Below are 22914 nucleotides of genomic sequence, written 5' to 3' on the forward strand. Positions count from 1 at the left end.
TTTAGGCACGAGTGTCGATATGGTGTCGGATCCCTATTTAGGCACGAGTGTCGATATGGTGTCGGATCCCTATTTAGGCACGAGAGTCGATATGGTGTCGGATCCCTGTTTAGGCACGAATGTTGATAAGTGTCGGATCCTATAGGCACGAGTGTCGATATGGTGTTGGATCCCTATTTAGGCACGAGTGTCGATATGGTGTCGTGTCCCTATTTAGTCACGAGTGTCGATATGGTGTCGGATCCCTATCAAGGCACGAGTGTCGATATGGTGTCGGATCCCTATTTAGGCACAAGTGTCGATATAGCGTCGGATCAACAATCCTCATTTTTGTCAATCTAAATAATATTTACAAAAGCCAATGCTCCGCCTTTAACATATCCGACAGCAAAGTTGTATAAGTCACCAATAAAAAGTCTATTAGAAGGCACAGTTTTAGATATTTTCTATAGTTTATCAAATAGTCTGAGATAATCAGTTTTGCTAAAACATCCGACATGAAGACTGTTATATTGAGAGGAATATTTTTACTACTTTGCACAGTGAACGTCAAAGGTAAATGATAGTAAAACTAACACAAATTCTATTACTTCTACTACTAAAAGTTATAATAATAATAATAATAATAATAATAATAATAATAATAATAATAATAATAATATAATAATAATAATAATAATAATAATAATAATAATAATAATAATAATAATAATAATAATAATAATAAATAATACATAATGCTTATGATCGTGATAATTATAATAAAAGTAATACTAGTAATAATTATGATGATGATTTTAATAATAATCACATCAATTAACCTTATAAATAATAATTACTTGAAATGCAACATTGCCTTGGCGATAAAGCGCCGAACATGTGCTCGTTAGACAGTATGGCCGTTTCAATAGAACGCCGGAATTCTGGTCGGTAGGCAGCATGGCAAAGGACTTAGAGCGCCAGACTTGTGATCGTAAAGCAACATGGCCGAGGTGATAGAGCGCCAGACTTGTGATCGTAAAGCAACATGGCCGAGGTGATAGAGCGCCAGACTTGTGATCGTAAAGCAACATGGCCGAAACGGTAGAGCGCCGGACTTTAATGGTAAAGCAGCATGGCCGAGGCGGTAAAGCCCGCCAGACTTGTAATCGTAAGGCAGCATGACCGAGGCGGTAGAGCGCGCCGGACTTGTAATCGTAAAGCAGCATGGCCGAGGCGGTAGAGCGCCGGACTTGTAATCGTAAGGCAGCATGACCGAGGCGAAAGAGCACCGAACTTGTAATCGTAAAGCAGCATGGCCGAGGTGAAAGAGCGCCGGACTTGTAATCGTAAAGCAGCATGGCCGAGGCGAAAGAGCGCCGGACTTGTAATCGTAAAGCAGCATGACCGAGGCGAAAGAGCGCCGGACTTGAAATCGTAAAGCAGCACCGGATTTGTGATCGTAAGGCAGCATGACCGAGGCGAAAGAGCGCCGGACTTGTGATCGTGAGGCAGCATGGCCGAGGCGAAAGAGCGCCGGAGTTGTGATCGTGAGGCAACATGGCCGAGGCGAAAGAGCGCCGGACTTGTGATCGTGAGGCAGCATGGCCGAGGCGAAAGAGCGCCGGACTTGTGATCGTAAGGCAACATGGCCGAGGCGAAAGAGCGCCGGACTTGCGATCGTAAGGCAACATGGCCGAGGCGAAAGAGCGCCGGACTTGTAATCGTAAGGCAGCATGACCGAGGCGAAAGAGCGCCGGACATGCTATCGTAAGGCAGCATGGCCGAGGCGAAAGAGCGCCGGACTTGCGATCGTAAGGCAACATGGCCGAGGCGAAAGAGCGCCGGACTTGCGATCGTAAGGCAACATGGCCGAGGCGAAAGAGCGCCGGACGTGCGATCGTAAGGCAACATGGTCGAGGCGAAAGAGCGCCGGACTTGCGATCGTATGGCAACATGATCGAGGCGAAAGAGCGCCGGACTTGCGATCGTATGGCAACATTGCCGAGGCAATAGAGCGTCGGAATACTATTACAACTACTACTACTACTACTACTTCTTCCACAAATTTGTCAAACTGGCCCACAACTAATGTGCATTCATTAACGATTTAAATGCTTTAGCACCTCAAAAAAAAGGTTATAAGTGACATTAAATAAATGAAGAAGATATAACCTTTTCGCTTTCACCCCTCGGAATGCTATGTACAGTCAGTCATTTAAAAGGATTTCATCTGCTCGAGAAAAAAAATGGCTGTACTACCGTTCATAATAATCACGTGTGGTCTATGTCGGTCGTTATTGTTACACAACCAGCCCACCTTTGGGTTTCGGCTTCATACCCCACTCACTGGTAAGGATACATCCCCCTTAAGTTTTACGAAAGGACGGGGTAAGCGGTGGGATCAAAAGCGTTAAACATTCTTAAAACATGCCGATGATGCTTTTTTCTCAATTATTTTCAACATATATCATATTTACCTAATATATTAAGAATATACATATACTTAAACATTACTATGTTGGATAGGAAATTTTCACACACACACGCACGCACGCACACCCACACACACGCACTCACAGCCGCAGGCACGCACGCATGCTCGCCTACACACACGCATGCTCGCACACACACACACGCACACGCACACGCACACACACACACACACACACACACACAACGTGATGTGCTTTTTTGTGTTCAAAAATATTACTTTATTTATTTCAGGAATAAAAACCATGATGTGTTGTTTAGACTAGATGTGTCTTCCTATGTAAATTAGTTGTTTAGAATATTGAATACTTCCTATTTGTTTCTGTGGGTTTCATACTTATCATTGTTAAATGCTATTTGCGCTTCTATTTTGATTCTTAATTTCAGATAATGCAAAAATGCATCGAAAGACAATTGTCTGTCATTACATTTTGTGAAACTTGATATAAAATTTCATTAATATAATTAGAAAGTTACATGTATTACTGTACTTGCTTTTCTCGACAATGCCTTATAGGGCTTCCTGTTTGTAAATTGTTATATTCATTGACGTCAATGGATAAAGTTGTTATTCCATAATTGTTGTGATTTTGACACTCCCAATACAAATGTTCAATTGATTCTACATTTGAATTGCAAAATGTACATAGACTATAGTCGACTTATTTGCGTTTAAATAGAAATTGGTTCGTCCGCAATATTCTCATAAGGAATTTGTAGTTGAAGCTACGCAATGTTGTATCTATCGTTGATTTGTAAAAGTTACCATATGTGGTTTTCCATTCCAGATTTTCACTTGTATCCAGAGTTTCTTTCCATTTTGTTTCAGAAGTCGGTTGAAGACTATTTTGCAACAACAGTGAATATATAAGTTTATTTGTTTGTTTTGATGTTTCAACTTTTTCTTTAAATTGTTGAATATTTGTTTGAATGTTCCCATCTGTAGTCAGCTGAGTCTTAATATGTATTGGAATTGATTGAACAAGTGTTTGTTACTTTATAAAATCTGTGTTCCTTATGTTGTATAGGTATTCTATTTGATTAAATTCATAAAAATTGTTTGTTCTATAGTCAAAAATATGTTCAAGATACTTAATACCTTTTTCATAACATTGTTTAAAAAACATAGTGTTTCCTATACTGCAAATTGTTTGGTTATTCCATATCACTGTTTTAGCTGTTTTCATTGAGTCTGAGTCGTAAATTTGTTTAATTTTACTCCAGGCTTTGATGACATCATTAATGAATGAACCTTCTTCTGAAAGTTTGTTTATTAGGACATTGTTTAATTCACATTCAAAACCCAATTCATTTCCATAGTAAATAAGCTTCTGGTTTAAGAAATAAAAAAAATATTTTCCATTGACTTTTGTCGTCTAAATATCTTTTTACCCAGACAGCTTTAATGAAGTAAAGAATGAGTTCGACATTTGTGTGTTTTAGTCCACCGTTTTCGTAGTTTTGGTACATAATATCTCTTTTTATTTTGTCTGGCTTTTTGTCCCAAATGAATTTGAAGATAGATTGTTTAATGTTTTCAATAATATACTTGCTTGGATAAGCGAGAACAGTAAATGGGTAGATGATTTTTGGTAATGCGTATGTTTTCACAACGGTAATTTTACCCATTAATGTTAATTACTTAATGCCAATGATTCTTTGCAGGTCAATTATGCTCGGACAATACAGATGTAGGAAACGTTGGCAGAATGGAGAACTTCGATGATGGTGGACCGGAAGGAATGACCGGTAAGATTGTATTGTTAATCGTTAATACTCCAAAATGCTATGAAATAAACTCCCATTTCCTCGAAGTTAATCTTACTTTAAAGTAATATCGCTGAGACAAGTAAATTCAATCCTGCCATGTACTGAATTGTTATGTTTTATTTCGCACAGATGCTGCGTTTGTGGTAATAAGCGATGAAATTACTTGTTGTGGATTGCTGGACGAGTTTGAAGCATATGTGGAATTTAATACTGCGGAGTTCCACTACCAAATATGGCGGCCATCGGGCAGTGGTTACACTCTCATTGGCGACTGGTCGCAAACCTGCAATAACGGAGGTACAAGACATTTTAAATGAAATATTGGCCTTTTTTTTTTTTGCTTGTAAAATCCACAATAAAAGTAAGATGCCTCAAGCATACGTACAGTAGTTTTAAATGAGTAGATAATGGGGGGGGGGGGGGGGTGGGAATCATTTCAATGAAGCAATTGAATTACACTTGGTTAGATTGCAGACGACACATTAAAGCTTTTAAGACGAGAAAATATTTTCCCGCCAAAAATTATATCAGGTAGCTGCTGAGCCTGTTATTTTGATTGCGGTGAATGGTTAGTGTTGTTGTTTTGTGGAGTCAGGCCATTGTCGTAAAGTATCCTAACACCAAGGCTAACAGTCGCACACGTAAGCAAACTGTTTTGTTTTAAATCCATGTTTCATCGCAGTGCAAGCGGGGAAGCAACTCGCAGACATTAGCAACTTAATGCAGTAATACATGTTCGCTATTGCAGAATGCGACTACAATCTCCCAAATAGCGCCGAAATTACCGTTCACCCAGGCGATTTGTTCGGATGGTGAGTATAAACCAATAGAAACAAAATAGTTGTTCGTCGCCGCTACCAATGTATTTGATGTCTTAATTAAATGTTTTATCACACTGTAACTTTAATCTCTTGATATCATTTTTACAATTATGTCATCTTCAATTATGACAAATGCAGTTAATATACGGCTTTAGCTAAGTTTCTAATAAGATTTTATAAGGCCGGGTAACAATTGTAATATTTTGACTCACAAAAAATACTATATCGAAATTATTAGTGCATTAGTACACGTTTTCCCGCTTAGGTACACTCCTGGTGCAGATACAATGAAGTATGATACGCGTGGCGGAGGAGCTGGCGAAAATTATATAGTACTCTCCATACCGTCTCTCACTAACGGAACTGCAGTTAATTGGTCAAACTCAGGGACCCTTCTTAACTCCCGGGAATACCCTTTTGGCGTCCGCCTCGACAGAAGTATGCTTTATACAAAATTATATGGACCTCTTCAAATCAATTAAAGAGAACTCCAATCGAATTAATGAAAGCATCAATTGAACAAGAGATCATTTGGAGAGCTCTACAATTTGTTTGAAGAATTTTTCAAATTTAGCTGAATTAAAGAGCTTATTAGTGAAATAAGAGCTATCTTTAAATCAAGTGAAGATACGTACGGATTTGTTAAGATTGGATCTAATAATAATCTGTTGCCCTCTCTGATTCTATCAGAGCTTTAATTGATTAAAAGATCTCTCTAATACAACAAATGAGAGCACAAACTTAATCGTTGCTAACATTATTATATCTTCAATCAATTAGAGGTCTTCAACTGTTATAGAAAGCTATTCAAACCATTTGAAGAGTTCTATTATTATAAGAAGAGTTCTCTTATTATTTCAAGAGCTCCTTAAATATTTGCGGAGCTCTTAAAATATAAGAGTCTATGTAGATTTGGCGTTCAATTTTTAACAAACAGTAAATTTATCATGATATAATCTATTGTCACGTAACCGTCGTTACGTATCAACTTTAAAGTGTTACGTAACATAAAAGTTACGTATGAAACACTTTAAAGTAAAAAACAAAATCAATAATAGAATTCAAAGTTTATTTGTATCAAAAAGTAAATACTTCATCATGATGATCAAATGTAGATACACTTAGATGCTGACAGTTCGTGATAGCCGCTGGCTATTAGACCAATTAGCGTGACAGTTCATGACTATAGAATACATCCCTTCGTCTATAATAAGATATTAGATATGCATACCTGTCACAAACTGGACGAGATCAGCAGTATATATGAACGCATGTTACTCATGTTAGTTAGATTAGATTTTGGGCGTGGACTAGACATATGGCCCGTATGATACTTTATTATATACTGATTATTATACTTAGAAAGAACGGTGAACAATAAAGACTTAGAACACTTGAACAGTTGTTGGTTGGTTACTGAACGAACTATCACGAAAGTTAAGTGAGCGTTGGCGTTACGTGACACTATCGCTATTTTTCAGTAAACTACCGAACATAATTAAATACCATTCTTTTGCAGATAATAAGCCATTTTTTAACGATCTTAACAACGATGAAAGCACACAGACCACCATTATAGAGACTGTTGCCGTGAGCACCTCTATATGGAGGGTGAGTAAATCAAGGCACTGAAGGCACTGGTGTTCACTACGTTACTTCGCTTGTTCAATATAAACGATCAGAGAATTCCAATTTCAGTGGAAATAAAAAAAATTCCACCCATAAGTCTACGTTCTCTTCGCTGGAGCTGATTCCCGCTGTTTCCGTCAACCAGACCCCTGCTATAACACAGCGAACACAGTAATTGGTATCATCGAAACGGAAACTAAAATACTTATTCCAGAAGTTTACTTGAAACTTCTACAATATTGATATTTTCCCTTAAATTCAAATTTACATTCATGTACTCGTCAATACATGTTTTTTGTTATTTCACTAGTGTAATAAACTACATAATTTAACATTATACCTAAAATGAATACAAATTTATGTTACACTAATGAAATCTTAACTGCGTCATGTGTAAGGTGTAATTTGTAATGTTTAATGTGTTTAATGTGTAATTTGATGAAAATGAAAAAAAACATTCCCTTCGTTTCTTATATTACTATATTAAATGACAACTAGTGTAAGATCCTAAACTTAAGAAACAAATTTCTCATTGTTATTTCGGTACTGTAAATAAAAATGTGCACGAAAATATTGCCTGTGAAAAATAGAAGTTAGAGCGAGGGGCAATAATCGAAGAAAAAACAATATTTTCATGCGTGGCTTCGCCACTCGTGAAACATAATTTTCCAAGACATTCGTGAAATAAAATACGATCTTACACTGCAATCAACAATTATCCTCGTATTCTTTGTGAGACCTACAATATGGCCGAATTTAGAAATAAAATGAAATTAGCAAAGAAAAATTAAACATAATAACACTGACCATGCCCTTATATAACCATGACACAAGTTTACCATAGACTAATAAAACCGTGAACCCTGCCAATATATAGCTTTGTTTTACATTGTCTGATTGCCTGTCCGAGCTTTTGTTGTGTTAGCGTATACAACTCAGGGGCGGATCCAGGATTCGACGTTAGAGGGGGCGTAATTAGTTTGGTTTAAAGTGTTAGCAGAGGGTTTGGGGATATTCCCCCAAGGAAATATTAACAATTTCGTATCTGAAATGGTCCATTTTGGGCGTATTTATTATTTTTTCTCTTATAAGGTAAACTTGGACTATTTTAGGGGTGCCCCCAGGATCCGCTAGTGCAAATGCAGTTTTATAACTCCTAGATTGTATATATTTAGCTGATCAAGCTAATAGGCTTGGTTTTATTCTTGGCGTTTTTTCCTGCCTAGCATGAATGTTTTGAAGTTGCAACATACATATAGCATATATTGTGTATGGCATTACTGTAAGTGTGCGTTATCTTGAGTTGACCATAGTTATTAATTTTATGATGTCAGGTGGAGCCAGATGACAATGATGTCAGTGATCCTCCCTTTCTCACCGTTGTCATGGCAGCAAACACGTATTTTACCTACGACCCCACAACAAGTAAGTTCAAAGCCATAATAATAAAAAACATACGGACACTTCAAATGTTTTTATTCATTGTATTTGTTGAGAACATATGACGTCATGCTCGACAGGTAAATGAGCTTTTTTCAAGCGACTATCCGTTAACTTATTTGCACAGAACGTCTGTACAATGACGTCATTCTAGCAGCTGCCCATTAAAATATTTAACATTGTAAAATATGTTAAGTAAACATTGAACGGTCGATGTACTTTTGGAATCATTAAGTTAAGTGAACAAAAAAATAAAATTAAAAGAAGACGAGGCTCACAGGTCGATACGCCGGTCGGCATGTCGGTCGACTGATCTGTCAGTCTGTTTGTCGCTCGGGGGATTTTCCCTTTTAACGTTTTGTTGCATATCTAATCAAAATTCGTTTCTAGTCACGTCATCTTGACGTCGGTACATGAAGAATCACATATGCTGCTATCACTGATCTTTTGCTGGAAACAGATGGCCCATTAAAATATAATTAATTTCACGTTCCATTTTGTTTGTCTTTTTTACAGACAATGTAAACGTCGCAGCTTCGTTGGTTAACATCCCCTCGCCACAGACGTTGTTCTTTACGGTGACGGACCAGTGTGGTAACGAGGAAACTCGCAGGCTGACAGTCAACATACTGAACATTGTAAGATAAGAAAAGATAAAAAAGGAAAGATAAGTTTAATAAGGAAATACGGAAAATAAATGTGATGAAATATAAGCGAGTGAACTGAAAGTCAACAATATTATAAGGTAAAATACGATAATGTGAGAAAGTAACCAGAGAAAAGAAATCGGTATGCTTGATACACTTTAGATTTTATAAGTGTTATTTACATAAGCTCACACGATCTGAAAATTTGGCTTTTAAACGTAAAGCCGTTTATTTTTGTAGACCAAGGTTAACGTATTTATGCACGTGAATTACGAAACTTGCAATGTCACAGATTTAAAAAGGAAAACAGATAATGGAAACAATGAAGCTATTAACAAGTGCCTCATAGCCGCTTTATCTATTTTGTTCGTAAATAGTAAGAACGTAAACACAATTAGATATGCCTGTTAGTCTTGTAAGTGGGCGTTTGAAGTTTGGCCTCTTTCGCTAAATCAAATAAAATGAACAATGATGCCTTTTACAAAAAAATATTCAGTAATAAATAATAAATTGAAACATGTTGTTACACAAAAGAAGTAAAATACAACGACTGTGTGTTTTATTGCTTATTCTAATTGAAAGCACCGAAAAAGTGTCATATCTTAACAAAAATGGTTAAATATGAACATTGTTATACATTTGTTATTTCATCATTGCAGTTTCTTAGCCTCTTTTCATCTGTAAAACACGTTTGTTTCATGTCAAATGAAGTAACACCTCTTTTAGCAATTTGTAAATAATTCTGTTCAGTCCTAGCAATTTAAAAAGGAGATGACAATTCAATAAATTCATCAAAGTCCTTTAGAACATATAATAATATCCCGTCAATACGGACCATAAAACACGACTTTTCAATTTAGGATTTAAACAACCGGTCTAATATTAAAAAAAACCCCATTAATTATTTACTCTTTCCTTCGTGAAAAAGAGCAATATTCTTAATGATGTTAAAATTTTATTTTTTACCAGCCTCCCGTTATTCAAAACTTGCCCAACGCAACAACAATTCACGAGAACACAAATGACGTCACGTATTTATACACTGTTGACGTCATCGATACTGACGTGGTCACGTGTGTCATACAGAGCGTTAACCCTCCAACTACAGCAACTGCATTCAGCTTATCCCAGTCAGGCGGAAGCTCACAATGTAATTTTTGTTAGCATTTTCCAAGAAAAGAACCACATGCGTTGTGTGACAAGAGGGATTATGTTCGATCTCTAAAAAGTATTGCCGGACGTCACTGTTCAACTTGAAATAACTGAGAATAAAAGATATTCGATTATTCGGTCATTTCTTAATCATTAAAGTAAAGGTGAAACAGTTTTAACTAATTTAAAGCAACATGTTTTAAAAAGTGCCATTTCCTTGTACGTTTTAGATTGGGACCTGGCAACAACTGCTAACTGCTATTTCGACTACAAGTCGTCGACAAACCATCAGCTGACGATACGGTGTACGGATACGGACGGGGATAAGGACGATGAAACATTTACCGTCAGTCTGACTCCAAACCAAGTAAGTGGCACCATCTCATTAGCTTATAAATTATAAGCTAATGACTTTACTTTAATGACACCGTAAGATTATAAGTTATAATCTTACGGTGTTCCCGTGAAGACGGGTATAAGCACGATTGGATATGTGTATATATATATATCGCAGTTTCGATTCCCCGCCGCACCAAAAATAATACTTTTCGTCTTAAAAGACGGATGGGACGTTAAATGCGGGTCCCGTGTGACAGTGCCGCTATTCACTGGTGCCCTTTAAAGAACCAGGATAGCTTTAACCAGGGTTACATTTCATTTGCTGACGATACGCTAAACACGTTAAGAGGGGTAATCGCACGATGGGATGGATTTAGGGAAAATTACACCAGTTTTGAATTGACTTATCAGTGTTTCATGCCCTTTTTATTTTAATGAAACCATGGCAGTGAATCAGAGCATGAGCATATCTCAGACCTTTGCTACTTTCATCTTGGTCTAGGTTTTGAGTCTGAATAGTTTGTGATTTCAAAAAACAGGCTAAGCATGCTGGATCTACTTGATCTACTCTGTTTATAATTTTACAACCTTGTATCTACTGCTACACCGTTTGTGGTCTCTTTATCGAATACACAGTGGATCTTTTTTTTTTCAGAAAAACTTTTTTCTCACGTTGATTGATATTTAGTACACAAGTGGAACTGTCTCCCTATATATGTTGTTAAGGGTCGTCAAGCACTAAAAATCAGTGTTATTCCGCGTGATAATTGGTCAGTTGACTATAGAATATATAGGAAAAAGAAAAGGCGAGGGGATATTTACAGTCAAATGTCTAATTGTGAAAAGGGATGCAAGTTGAAAAATGCATGGATCTGCTATTGCTTAAGGTCAAATGAAATGGATGGCTTTAGATTTTTATCTATGTTTTGAGCTACAGAAAAATAAATGTGAAATTAGTCAGTAACAGTTAATTAACAGTATACCGTAAATGGCAAACCTTATTTACACTGCAGCCTCCAGAAATACATAATCTAAACAACTCCACGGATCTCCACGAAGACGTTGACGTCGAGACGTTCCTATATCAGTTAAACGTCACTGACGGTGACAGTCCTTCCATTGATTGCTACTTCACGAACCCGTCGTCAAAGTTCCGTTTACGTCAAGTGACCGGAGGCACAGGTGATAATGAATACTAACGTTTTCGAATTATGTAACGTTTTTAAGGAAATATTAACGGCGAATAATCTTAGATAAGGCGAAGCAAACAGAATAAAAACAAACTATTCCCTTGCAGCCTGGGGAATATATACCATCGCCGGCACAAGTTTTGACTACAACGCCCAGAACGCGTACCCTCTCGACGTTACCTGTACGGACGAACGCGACACGGATACGGGACGTTACACCGTGTATCTGATACGTAACGATCCGCCGCAGCTCACAAACGTGCCGGGTACGTCAAGCCCAATTTCCAAATCAACATCTTAAATGAACAAATTACTTTTTTTAAAAGCAATATGATATCAGATAAGTAACATGATGGAACTTTTGTATATTTCGTACACTAGAATGGTGATACGGTTCACCAGGGACATGGACAAAGTCTAGCCCCTCTTTATGCTTCATTTTGCAGCAAACATTTCACTGTCGACGTCAGCGCCGATTGGCTACAACGTGTACACTGTCACGTCATACGACCCCCCGGGCCCCGGAGGTGTTCAGGACCAGGTCTGGTACTATATCAGCTGTAGCCCGTCAACCTGTCCGTTCACAATTCTCGCTTGTAAGTAATACTTGTGTGATGCAATTCATTTTAAGACAATCCTTTGTAATTTCATCCGGGTGAAATCTGAAATTATAAATAGATAAAACGGGAAAGATTCAACCATTCCTTCTCCTATCCCCGCTCCAGCAAAGAGGTCCCGGCTCGACAGCCGTAGCGTTCTCAAAATTCAACAGCATATTAAAGGAATTGGTTACATGCATTTATTTTCCTAAATTCTTCCTTCCAACAATTGTAAAACACAGGAAGGGTTTCTTTTATTTTTTTCTTTGCTGCAATACAAACGATATTCAAATAAAACCGGGAGAAGTACTACTGACACACTAGTGTACTAGACACGTATAATAATGTGAGCGAAATATTGATTTAAGACCATTCACCATGCTAAAATATATACACAAAAATGCCATTTTTACCGCCATCTTTGGATGCAGACTTAGATAACTCGTTTAATCAAAATATGGCTTGCTTGTCACAGCGGGTCACCTGGAGCTAAACGCTGGGATTGAGGAGCTGAGTCTGGTCGGTTATGACGTCAACATCACCGTATGTGACCACAGAAACTGTGGACTGTCCCGGATACTCACGGTCACCATTGTCGGTATGTGCAAACACCCATCAGAGGGGCTGCGAAACACGTCTTGCGTGTATGGCCTTGTTTGTGTAGCATTCACGTACATGTACGTGTCACTATGTCATCCAGATACATGAGGGTATGATCTACTGTTTGTGCATTACGTCATCCAGATACATGTAGGTATGCTCTACTGTTTCTGCATTACGTCATCCAGATACATGTAGGTATGCTCTACTGTTTCTGCATTACGTCATCCAGATACATGTGGTGTTCTCTTTTAAAGTCTACATACCAATTTTTTAAAGCATGCATTCTTGTAAGTAACTGAGACGATTTGATTATTAAAATCAGTCGTAAATCATGAGTTGAGAGCTTGTTACCGATTCTTTCATTCTTGCAGATATCAACGACATTCCGATGATCACAAATCTAAATCAAGCGTTTAACGTGCCGGAAAACTCTAACGTCGGAACGACGGTGGTGACCGCAGCGTGTACCGACTTTGACGTTCCAGACGATACGATAACGTTCAGTATGACGTGCTCTCCAGCCGGTGGTACCTCTCTATTCAGTATAAACGTTGCAAGTATGTACACTTCTTCTAGTTTACTTATTATATAATACATAATTATCATATGTATTCAGTCTTAAATATACATATAATTTATATTGCCGAAAAGGAGAGACAGTTTTCTGTATAGTAATTATTAATTGTAAAAACAAATCATATAAATGTTTGAGAGCTAAGACGTCCCGCAATTCAACATGAATAGTTTATAAAGACGACGGAATAAAACAGACGTGTAGTCTAAACCACATTGTTATACTTGCTAGTATACTTGTTGTCTTTTCAGGTGGTGTAATCTTTGTGAATTCTGAAATCAGCCACGAGGCTCTGGGAATACCAACGTTCTCTTGTTCTGTGACATGTTCAGGTAACACATTTCTGTTTCTCTGTGTATTCTCTTGTTCTGTGACATGTTCAGGTAGCACATTTCTGTTTCTCTGTGTATTCTCTTGTTCTGTGACATGTTCAGGTAGCACATTTCTGTTTCTCTGTGTATTCTCTTGTTCTGTGACATGTTCAGGTAGCACATTTCTGTTTCCCTGTGTATTCTCTTGTTCTGTGACATGTTCAGGTAACACATTTCTGTTTCCCTGTGTATTCTCTTGTTCTGTGACATGTTCAGGTAGCACATTTCTGTTTCTCTGAGTATTCTCTTGTTCTGTGACATGTTCAGGTAGCACATTTCTGTTTCCCTGTGTATTCTCTTGTTCTGTGACATGTTCAGGTAGCACATTTCTGTTTCCCTGTGTATTCTCTTGTTCTGTGACATGTTCAGGTAGCACATTTCTGTTTCCCTGTGTATTCTCTTGTTCTGTGACATGTTCAGGTAGCACATTTCTGTTTCTCTGTGTATTCTCTTGTTCTGTGACATGTTCAGGTAGCACATTTCTGTTTCTCTGTGTATTCTCTTGTTCTGTGACATGTTCAGGTAGCACATTTCTGTTTCTCTGTGTATTCTCTTGTTCTGTGACATGTTCAGGTAGCACATTTCTGTTTCTCTGTGTATTCTCTTGTTCTGTGATATCATCAGGTAGCACATTTCTGTTTCTCTGTGTATTCTCTTGTTCTGTGACATGTTCAGGTAGCACATTTCTGTTTCTCTGTGTGTTCTCTTGTTCTGTGACATGTTCAGGTAGCACATTTCTGTTTCTTTGTGTGTTCTCTTGTTCTGTGACATGTTCAGGTAGCACATTTCTGTTTCCCTGCATTTGAGATATTGGAAAAAAATACATTTTCTGTATGCATTCCGTTAACAATTACCCATTTGTTTTATCAATTACTAATAGTCAATTGAAAACATAAAGATAATGATAAAAATACTGACAAAATAAGTTTACCAAACTTTCTTAGAATCTTGTAATAAACAGATATGAGGCATCTTCGTTCATCAGTGATTTTAAAACACCACACCATGCATGTTTTAATCAGTAAAGAATGAAGTAATGGTGTATTTTAACCTTTACGAAACTAGGCTATAGAAAGGGCGAAATTCGATTTCGGAATTTTCTAGACGAAACGTGTTAACTCAAATGGTCAGGCTATAGACACAGTGCTCCAGGAACGCAGTGCTCGCAGACAGAAAGAGCTGTTGGAGTCAGACTGATAACTAGTGTCTCGAAAAAACAAGACTAGTTATAAAATGGTGTATTTAAATTTAATCTTATTAATCTAGCTATTGCCACGTCGCCATTGGAACTCGTGGTTACGGACTTGACGAGCGACTGGAGTAAGCTAAACAAGACATGTAAAATATTGGTGTGCTTTAACCTTCAGATGGTCAGGCTATGGACACGGCTTCGCTGGATCTCGTGGTTACTGACATAAACGAGCAGCCGAAATTTTCCCAATACGCATACAGCGTAACAAAGGACGAGGGTCCGGTACACAATTTACGATACGATTTGATTGCGATATGTTATCTCAAGTGATCTTAAAGAGAACCTCATTGAAACAAAGCAATGTCAGAAAAAAGTTTATACGTATACAATCTAAACAATGTTCCTTTGAGGGACAATTTTTGCAATTGCCATATACATTTTTAAACGTGTTAAAACACTTTCGAGTAAAGATAAGTTAATCAATCATTTAAATTTAAAACAGATGTCTCTAAATATTCAAGTATCTAGAGCATTTGGTTTCATCAATTAATTACATGTTTATCTTGTTTTAGAAAGACACACCGCTGTTGAGTGCCCCAAATGTTAATGACCCTGATACAGTAGAGTCATTGACCTTCACATTGGACTGCGGAGCACACACCGGTACTTAGTAGTTAGTTACATAATGGGAACGGGTAATCATCCTGCCTGTGCCCGGCATGTAAGATAGGACTCGGGAGTAAAGAAACGAACCAATCTAGGCGTATCATAAGTCCAGCGGTCGCAAAGCTGAAAGCACTTTGAGTTTTCCCCACACCCCACGCCCCCTCCATATAAAGGAGATTACCCCTCTATAAAAAGAAATTCGCATTATTCGACAGCCCTTAAGCGCATTGAGTTTGCACCCCACGCCCCTCCACCCCCCCCCCCCAAAAAAAAATAATAATAAAAAATAAATAAATAAATAAATTAATAAATAAAAAATGCGAGACCTTAAGCGCTTCAGCGCTTTGATTTTACAATTATTTGTATTTCTGCCATTTCATTTTTGTTTTGTTTATATGTATGTTCCGTGTTTTGTATGTTTTTGTTTGTATGAGATTTAAACTTTGATCAGTAGAAAGGATTTCGATATCACGACACTTATAGTGCTTTGATTTTAGTAAACTTTAATGGAGGCGTGAATTTTCTTTCAAGGTGAAATTCTTAATGTATGGAAGACAGTTTGTCATGTTGCGCAAATTTATCCAAATTCATTCTTGTCTTTCTTGTGATTGCAGTCAAATTATAATAAGTAACGTATGTACATTTTTAAGGCTATTTTTCTATCGACGGTAACACGGGTGCACTAAGCTACGCCTCCGACTACGACGTAGACCCGGCAGGTGGCCGTCCGCAAAATGTGATGTGTGAACTCAAGGTCACAGACAAGGGCGGGCTGACGGACACCGCCACCATTGATATCACAATAAGTAAGCAGTGAAACATTCAGGTTCATTCTTAAGATGTATAATAATCGTAAGTAAATGGCTTATCAAAAATGAGGCTTGGTGCATTGCCGTCAACAACGTCGTAATATACCGCATTTAAATAAATACTAGGATTCAGAAAAAGCAGTATTTCCCTATTTGTTTTAAATCTGAATAGGGCATCAATGCAGACACGCGTGCCTTGGTCACTTTGTACACATACCAGACGTTTTCGTTGGGCATTTTGATTAGGACTCAGTTTGTCAATTTTTAATGATTAAGTTTATAACTCGGTTTTACGTATATATTTTTATAGAAAATATCAACGACAATGCTCCTGTTTTTCAACCTGCCTCCTACACATACTTTGCCGACTGGAATTCACCAGCATCAACCCAGTTTCTCACGCCCAACGAAGCAGTGTCTGCAACCGACGGCGACCTCGGTGATTACGGAAAGGTCACGTACAGGTAAGAACAGCATTCGTTGCAGTTCGGTCTTTTCCGTTAAGCCCTGGAAATATGGTTGATTATATAGCCGACGTAATCGGAACACTTCGGTCATTTCTATCAAAAACAACCTTGGATGTACATCGACGGTTTGAGTCAGATGTTTTTACATATAACTATGCTGCAGATAGATGGAGTAGTAATTTCAGTTAAGTACTTTCAGTTAAGCTTAAGGACTGTACTCTTAAGAATCTGACTAATTAATGCAATAATGCACTTCATTGGGAACAAATTTGAACTTAGTAATGAAAAATACTCGTTAAAACACCACACAATAGTATTACCATTAATTTTACGAGGTACAATAGTTAGTGCACTGGCAAACACAAGGTTGTTATCGATGGGAAATGGCCGAGATGCTCCGATTGAGAGCCGACGTCGACCGATATGAACAACTGTCTTAACCGATTGTGTTTGTTTTCTTCCGTAAAGTCCCGGAAAATGGTTTGCGGAAATGTCAAGTACAGGTACGATTGACATTTGTTACAGTTCGGTCTTCTACATATAGCTTAGATAAGTCCCAGATAAAGCCTTCAGAGAGGGACGTGTTTCCGGTAGGTGATACTACCGAAGAGAAGCTAAAAAGCCATATAATCGGTGAGAAAGAAACTATTCATCATTCCAGCATGCTCCGGAAAGTGGCCAAAGTTTTCTTTAAGTCTTGAAAACATATATCAATCAATGTAACACTAATACCAAGGAAATAAGTCCAGCCATCGTCGGTAAAAAAGCAACCACATATTTAATACAAATCTCATTGATGACGTTTTTTATGCTGTCTATCCAGATTTCGTTAATTGTATACACAAATGTATTGCGCTATGTTATTCTAATCATGACCATATATCTGAAGATTGGATCAGGCGGCGCTTGGCGGTGAGTATTTCGGTATCTCCCAGACCGGAAGTCTGTACGTGATCAGCTCCCTTCAACCCCTTGGTTACGGCGCCACAGTGGATTTCGAGATCATTGCTACAGATGGCGGAGGCACAGAGAGACGCGCACCTGTGAGCGTTGTCATCATGACAAGCACCACCCAGGCAACGACAACAACAACAGACAGGTAAGATGCGATCATTGATTCCATAAGATTCATATGATTTGATAAAAGTAGATATTTTTGTGACTCTTTCGCATGTTTCATGTTAGCGACATTTTTTAAAGCTCTGTTCAACAATTGAACAAACAGCAACTGAAAGATGGTCATTGGAAACACAAAAGTAAACGAAAGCATTATATCATGTCAAATTAGAGCAAAATTAAGCATTTCCTGGACATTTCATTTTTATATTTAATATTAACACATGCATTAATGATTGAACGCGTTATAACTTATAACGACTTACCATGGTAACAAGAAGTTTGATCAGATAACACACACACACATATCTGAGCCTGAAAAAACTTGTCCCTTAAACGTGAGGGTTTGTTCAATCCCGTAGGATTCACTTATGGAATTTGAATAACAAATAGCGTTTCAAATAGTATATAATATATAGTTAAACGTCAACACTCTTAAACGTGTTTATATAGAAAACAACAGTACGACAATTCTTAAATGCGTCTTATAACGGACATCTGACACCTAATTCAAATCAAATTACAAGAAAAAACATTAAATGCACAATTATCTTAAACTTTAACTTTAACAATTTTGCCAGGTACCGGACGTTTTTCGAGGACAGCCGGAATCTGGTCTGGTTTGTTGTGGCCATTATACTGGTCATATGCGTCGCTGTGGCCATCACATACATGATATGCACGTATTGCCTTCGTTCCCCGCCATCGCTCACCAAGCTCGCCTGCAGATGGTTAGTACAGGTTTTTTTACTACACCATGTGACAAATACAATCAAACCAGAACAGAACAGAACAGAACATAATTTTATTAGACGTATACCATCACAGCACATAGTCAAATAATATCAAACGCATTTACAACTATGAAACCATCACCATTCTCATAGTGGCATGTACTACACAAGAAGAAATACAAATTATTATAATCGTATAAGCATATACAGTCTTTTCGTATAGTACTACACACGGGGACGAACACCTTTGTACGATCATATGCATGCTGTGCACATACTATAGAGCCATCTACTATACAACGTGGCATATACCATAGAACATCATACTCATAACGACATCTTATCATCAAAGTGGCATGTTCAACACAATGGGGCATATACATGTATCAACATAAAATTGAATACATCGGTTTGTTCCTATTATTATATCTAAATGTGCACATGCACTACACAAGGGACATATACCATGTTGTGTCCATAGTACCACTACACAAGGGACATATACCATGTTGTGTCCATAGTATCATTACACAAGGGACATATACCATGTTGTGTCCATAGTACCACTACACAAGGGACATATACCATGTTGTGTCCATAGTATCACTACACAAGGGACATATACCATGTTGTGTCCATAGTACCACTACACAAGGGACATATACCATGTTGTGTCCATAGTATCATTACACAAGGGACATATACCATGTTGTGTCCATAGTACCATTACACAAGGGACATATACCATGTTGTATCCATAGAACCACTACACAAGGGACATATACCATGTTGTGTCCATAGTACCACTACACAAGGGACATATACCATGTTGTGTCCATAGTACCATTACACAAGGGACATATGCTATGTTGTGTCCATAGTACCACTACACAAGGGACATATACCATGTTGTGTCCATAGTACCACTACACAAGGGACATATACCATGTTGTGTCCATAGTACCACTACACAAGGGACATATACCATGTTGTGTCCATAGTACCACTACACAAGGGACATAATTATACCATGTTGTGTCCATATTACCACTACACAAGGGACATATACCATGTTGTGTCCATAGTACCACTACACAAGGGACATAATTATACCATGTTGTGTCCATAGTACCACTACACAAGGACATATACCATGTTGTGTCCATAGTACCACTACACAAGGGACATAATTATACCATGTTGTGTCCATAGTACCACTACACAAGGGACATATGCTATGTTGTGTCCATAGTACCACTACACAAGGGACATATACCATGTTGTGTCCATAGTACCACTACACAAGGGACATAATTATACCATGTTGTGTCCATAGTACCACTACACAAGGGACATATACCATGTTGTGTCCATAGTACCACTACACAAGGGATATAATTATACCATGTTGTGTCCATAGTACCACTACACAAGGGACATATACCATGTTGTGTCCATAGTACCACTACACAAGGGACATAATTATACCATGTTGTGTCCATAGTACCACTACACAAGGGACATATACCATGTTGTGTCCATAGTACCACTACACAAGGGACATAATTATACCATGTTGTGTCCATAGTACCACTTCACAAGGGACATATACCATGTTGTGTCCATAGTACCACTACACAAGGGACATAATTATACCATGTTGTGTCCATAGTACCACTACACAAGGGACATATACCATGTTGTGTCCATAGTACCACTACACAAGGGACATAATTATACCATGTTGTGTCCATAGTACCACTACACAAGGGACATATACCATGTTGTGTCCATAGTACCACTACACAAGGGACATAATTATACCATGTTGTGTCCATAGTACCACTACACAAGGGACATATACCATGTTGTGTCCATAGTACCACAACACAAGGGACATATACCATGTTGTGTCCATAGTACCACTACACAAGGGACATATACCATGCTGTGTCCATAGTACCATTACATCATGTTGTATCACAGCGAGCATAAACCATGGTACAATAAAAACATGCTGTGTTACTTTAATCATTGTAACATGTTTGACACAAGGTGGCATAAACAATTGTACCATCATAAACATACTGTGCTCCTTTTCGCACAGTGGCATGTACTACACAAAGGGACGTACACCATCGTACCATCATAAACATACTGTGCTCCTTTTCGCACAGTGGCATGTACTACACAAAGGGACGTACACCATCGTACCATCATAAACATACTGTGCTCCTTTTCGCACAGTGGCATGTACTACACAAAGGGACGTACACCATCGTGCCATCATGTACATCCTGTGCACATATTCGAGTGGCGTCTACTATTCAAGCCGACAAATGTCATAACACCATCATAAACATTACCATACTTCCCTCATATGTGATACAAGATACTTATAACCATAGCGGCATGTAGTATGGGTACACATACATCATACCAGCATATACACGTGCACTAATTTTAATAGTGGCATGTTATGTACCTATAATCATACAACAGGCATTCACCTTTGTACAATTATTATGATATACTCACTTATTACCCTTGTGGCACGATCAACACGTATTAATGTAGAACGATTTCATTTAATGTTACTTTATTTTTAGTTTTATTGTTTTTAAATCTATTGATATTATTATATTTTATTTGCTATTCATATGCACCGTGAAATGTCCGTTCTAAATATTTCAATATATGTTTTATTTTCAATATATGTTTTATCTTCTTCTTCGTACAACAGCTGTAAGATCGAACGAGTCGCACAGAAAAGGATCGAACGAGTTGAACGAGTTGAACCGGAACGAAGACAATGGAGGCTTCCACAGGAGAGTAAGATCACATGTTATATACATCAGCTCCTTGGTGGTTTGTAGATCCAAATAAGCTAGAAAATATTACAATAGAACAGAAAAAAAGTTTATTTCGTATGAGTCAGTTCACACATTAAACACGATGATATAAGTCAAAGATGACCCTTGAGCATTGATAAATTGAATATTCTGCATTTATACTAAAATATCACTGGTTTAAAACAAGTATCATTTTTATTTCATTTACTGTTTCAACATTTTGACCCGTTTTTCTATCCAAATCAAACGAACACACGCTCAAAAATATTCATTCTGGAATGTTTGTCCGTCAGATAAAAGAAATCTTTTAGTTTAACCTTGCATGGCTGTGAATATGCTTAGGTGGCCTAGACCCTTTCATACAAACATCTCATTGATGGCTCCGCGCCATCTTTGGTAATTAATTTTATATTCAAGATGGCGTCCAAGATATTTTCCAAACTTTACCGAACCGAAAAATTACTTTGAATTGTGTGTAGAAACGTTCATTCATGTATAAAACTATACATCTATGATTTCTAAAGATAAACCAATACATTCCAATGAACTTTTAATAAAATGCAAATAATATTTCAGCCACCATGGCGCCCAAAACAAACGGAAATGACGACTTAATTAGGGTTCTATTTCGCAAATTCTGTTATTTAAATAATATTTATATTTTTGAAATTACTAAATGCTTCCAACCTATCAAACAGGAGTCTAAAATTAGTTCTTATCTTAGAAAACACACCTATTTGAAAGTAAATTTTGTGATATTTTGCCGGTTGTTTTTAACATTTTTTCAATCCGTCAATCGGATTCTTGTATGAAAGGGTTTAGGCTGCCAAAATATTCAAAATAATTTTCTATACACAACCATGCATGGTTCTCGATTTAAGTTGCCGGATAAAGTAAAATGTTTGAACTACTAAGTTAATGCCTCATTTAATAATTTTGATTTTATGTTTGGCTATTTGGTATCAAGCTCGCGTGCTATCAAACTGAAGAGCTAACATGTAATTAAAAGCATTCTCAACCCTATTTCAGCTGATACTTTGATGGGTATCGACATTAAACACATTATTTTAATTTGTTTTTGGAATAAAAAAATATACGGAGATGTAGGTGTTTTTCGACAGTATGAAAATGTAATTGTTTCGAAAAGACACATAGACTTCTTTATTTCCTGGAAAGTTGCAGCATAATATCGTTATAAACGTTGGTTATAAGACGTTATGGCATTTGATAAACTATGTAAATCATATGTAAGAAATCTAATGTAAAATGATGTATTATCGGCCTCCAACTAGCTCGCATTGACAATTCTAGGCTTGCTTTAAAGAAATACTGTATTTGTCGATTTTTGGACCATCTGGTGTCGAGTTCCTTCAAACATATGCAGACCCACTTTACGAGTGCCCTTCTCAATCTCATTCAAGAAATACGACGAAAGGAAGCAGCGCCCATGTAAATATGATTTTAATAAGAT

At 37.5% G+C, this 22914-nt stretch overlaps 1 protein-coding gene across 1 annotated transcript; it reads left to right on the plus strand.

Annotated features, from left to right (window-relative positions):
• Nucleotides 1-1847: 1847 nt before the first annotated feature.
• Nucleotides 1848-22476, plus strand: LOC128237589 (protocadherin Fat 3-like). Its single transcript, XM_052953179.1, has 23 exons — nucleotides 1848-1998; nucleotides 4138-4221; nucleotides 4372-4539; nucleotides 4991-5054; nucleotides 5329-5501; nucleotides 6583-6674; nucleotides 8027-8117; nucleotides 8649-8770; nucleotides 9749-9929; nucleotides 10162-10298; nucleotides 11284-11452; nucleotides 11568-11726; nucleotides 11907-12056; nucleotides 12535-12657; nucleotides 13034-13219; nucleotides 13488-13568; nucleotides 14975-15081; nucleotides 15372-15462; nucleotides 16116-16271; nucleotides 16585-16738; nucleotides 17631-17840; nucleotides 18439-18588; nucleotides 22473-22476. The coding sequence occupies exons 1-23, from the start codon at nucleotides 1848-1850 to the stop codon at nucleotides 22474-22476; spliced, it is 3003 nt and encodes a 1000-aa protein (XP_052809139.1).
• Nucleotides 22477-22914: the final 438 nt, after the last annotated feature.

This window comes from Mya arenaria, chromosome 6, assembly GCF_026914265.1.
Source record: "Mya arenaria isolate MELC-2E11 chromosome 6, ASM2691426v1".
NCBI classification, from domain to species: domain Eukaryota; kingdom Metazoa; phylum Mollusca; class Bivalvia; order Myida; family Myidae; genus Mya; species Mya arenaria.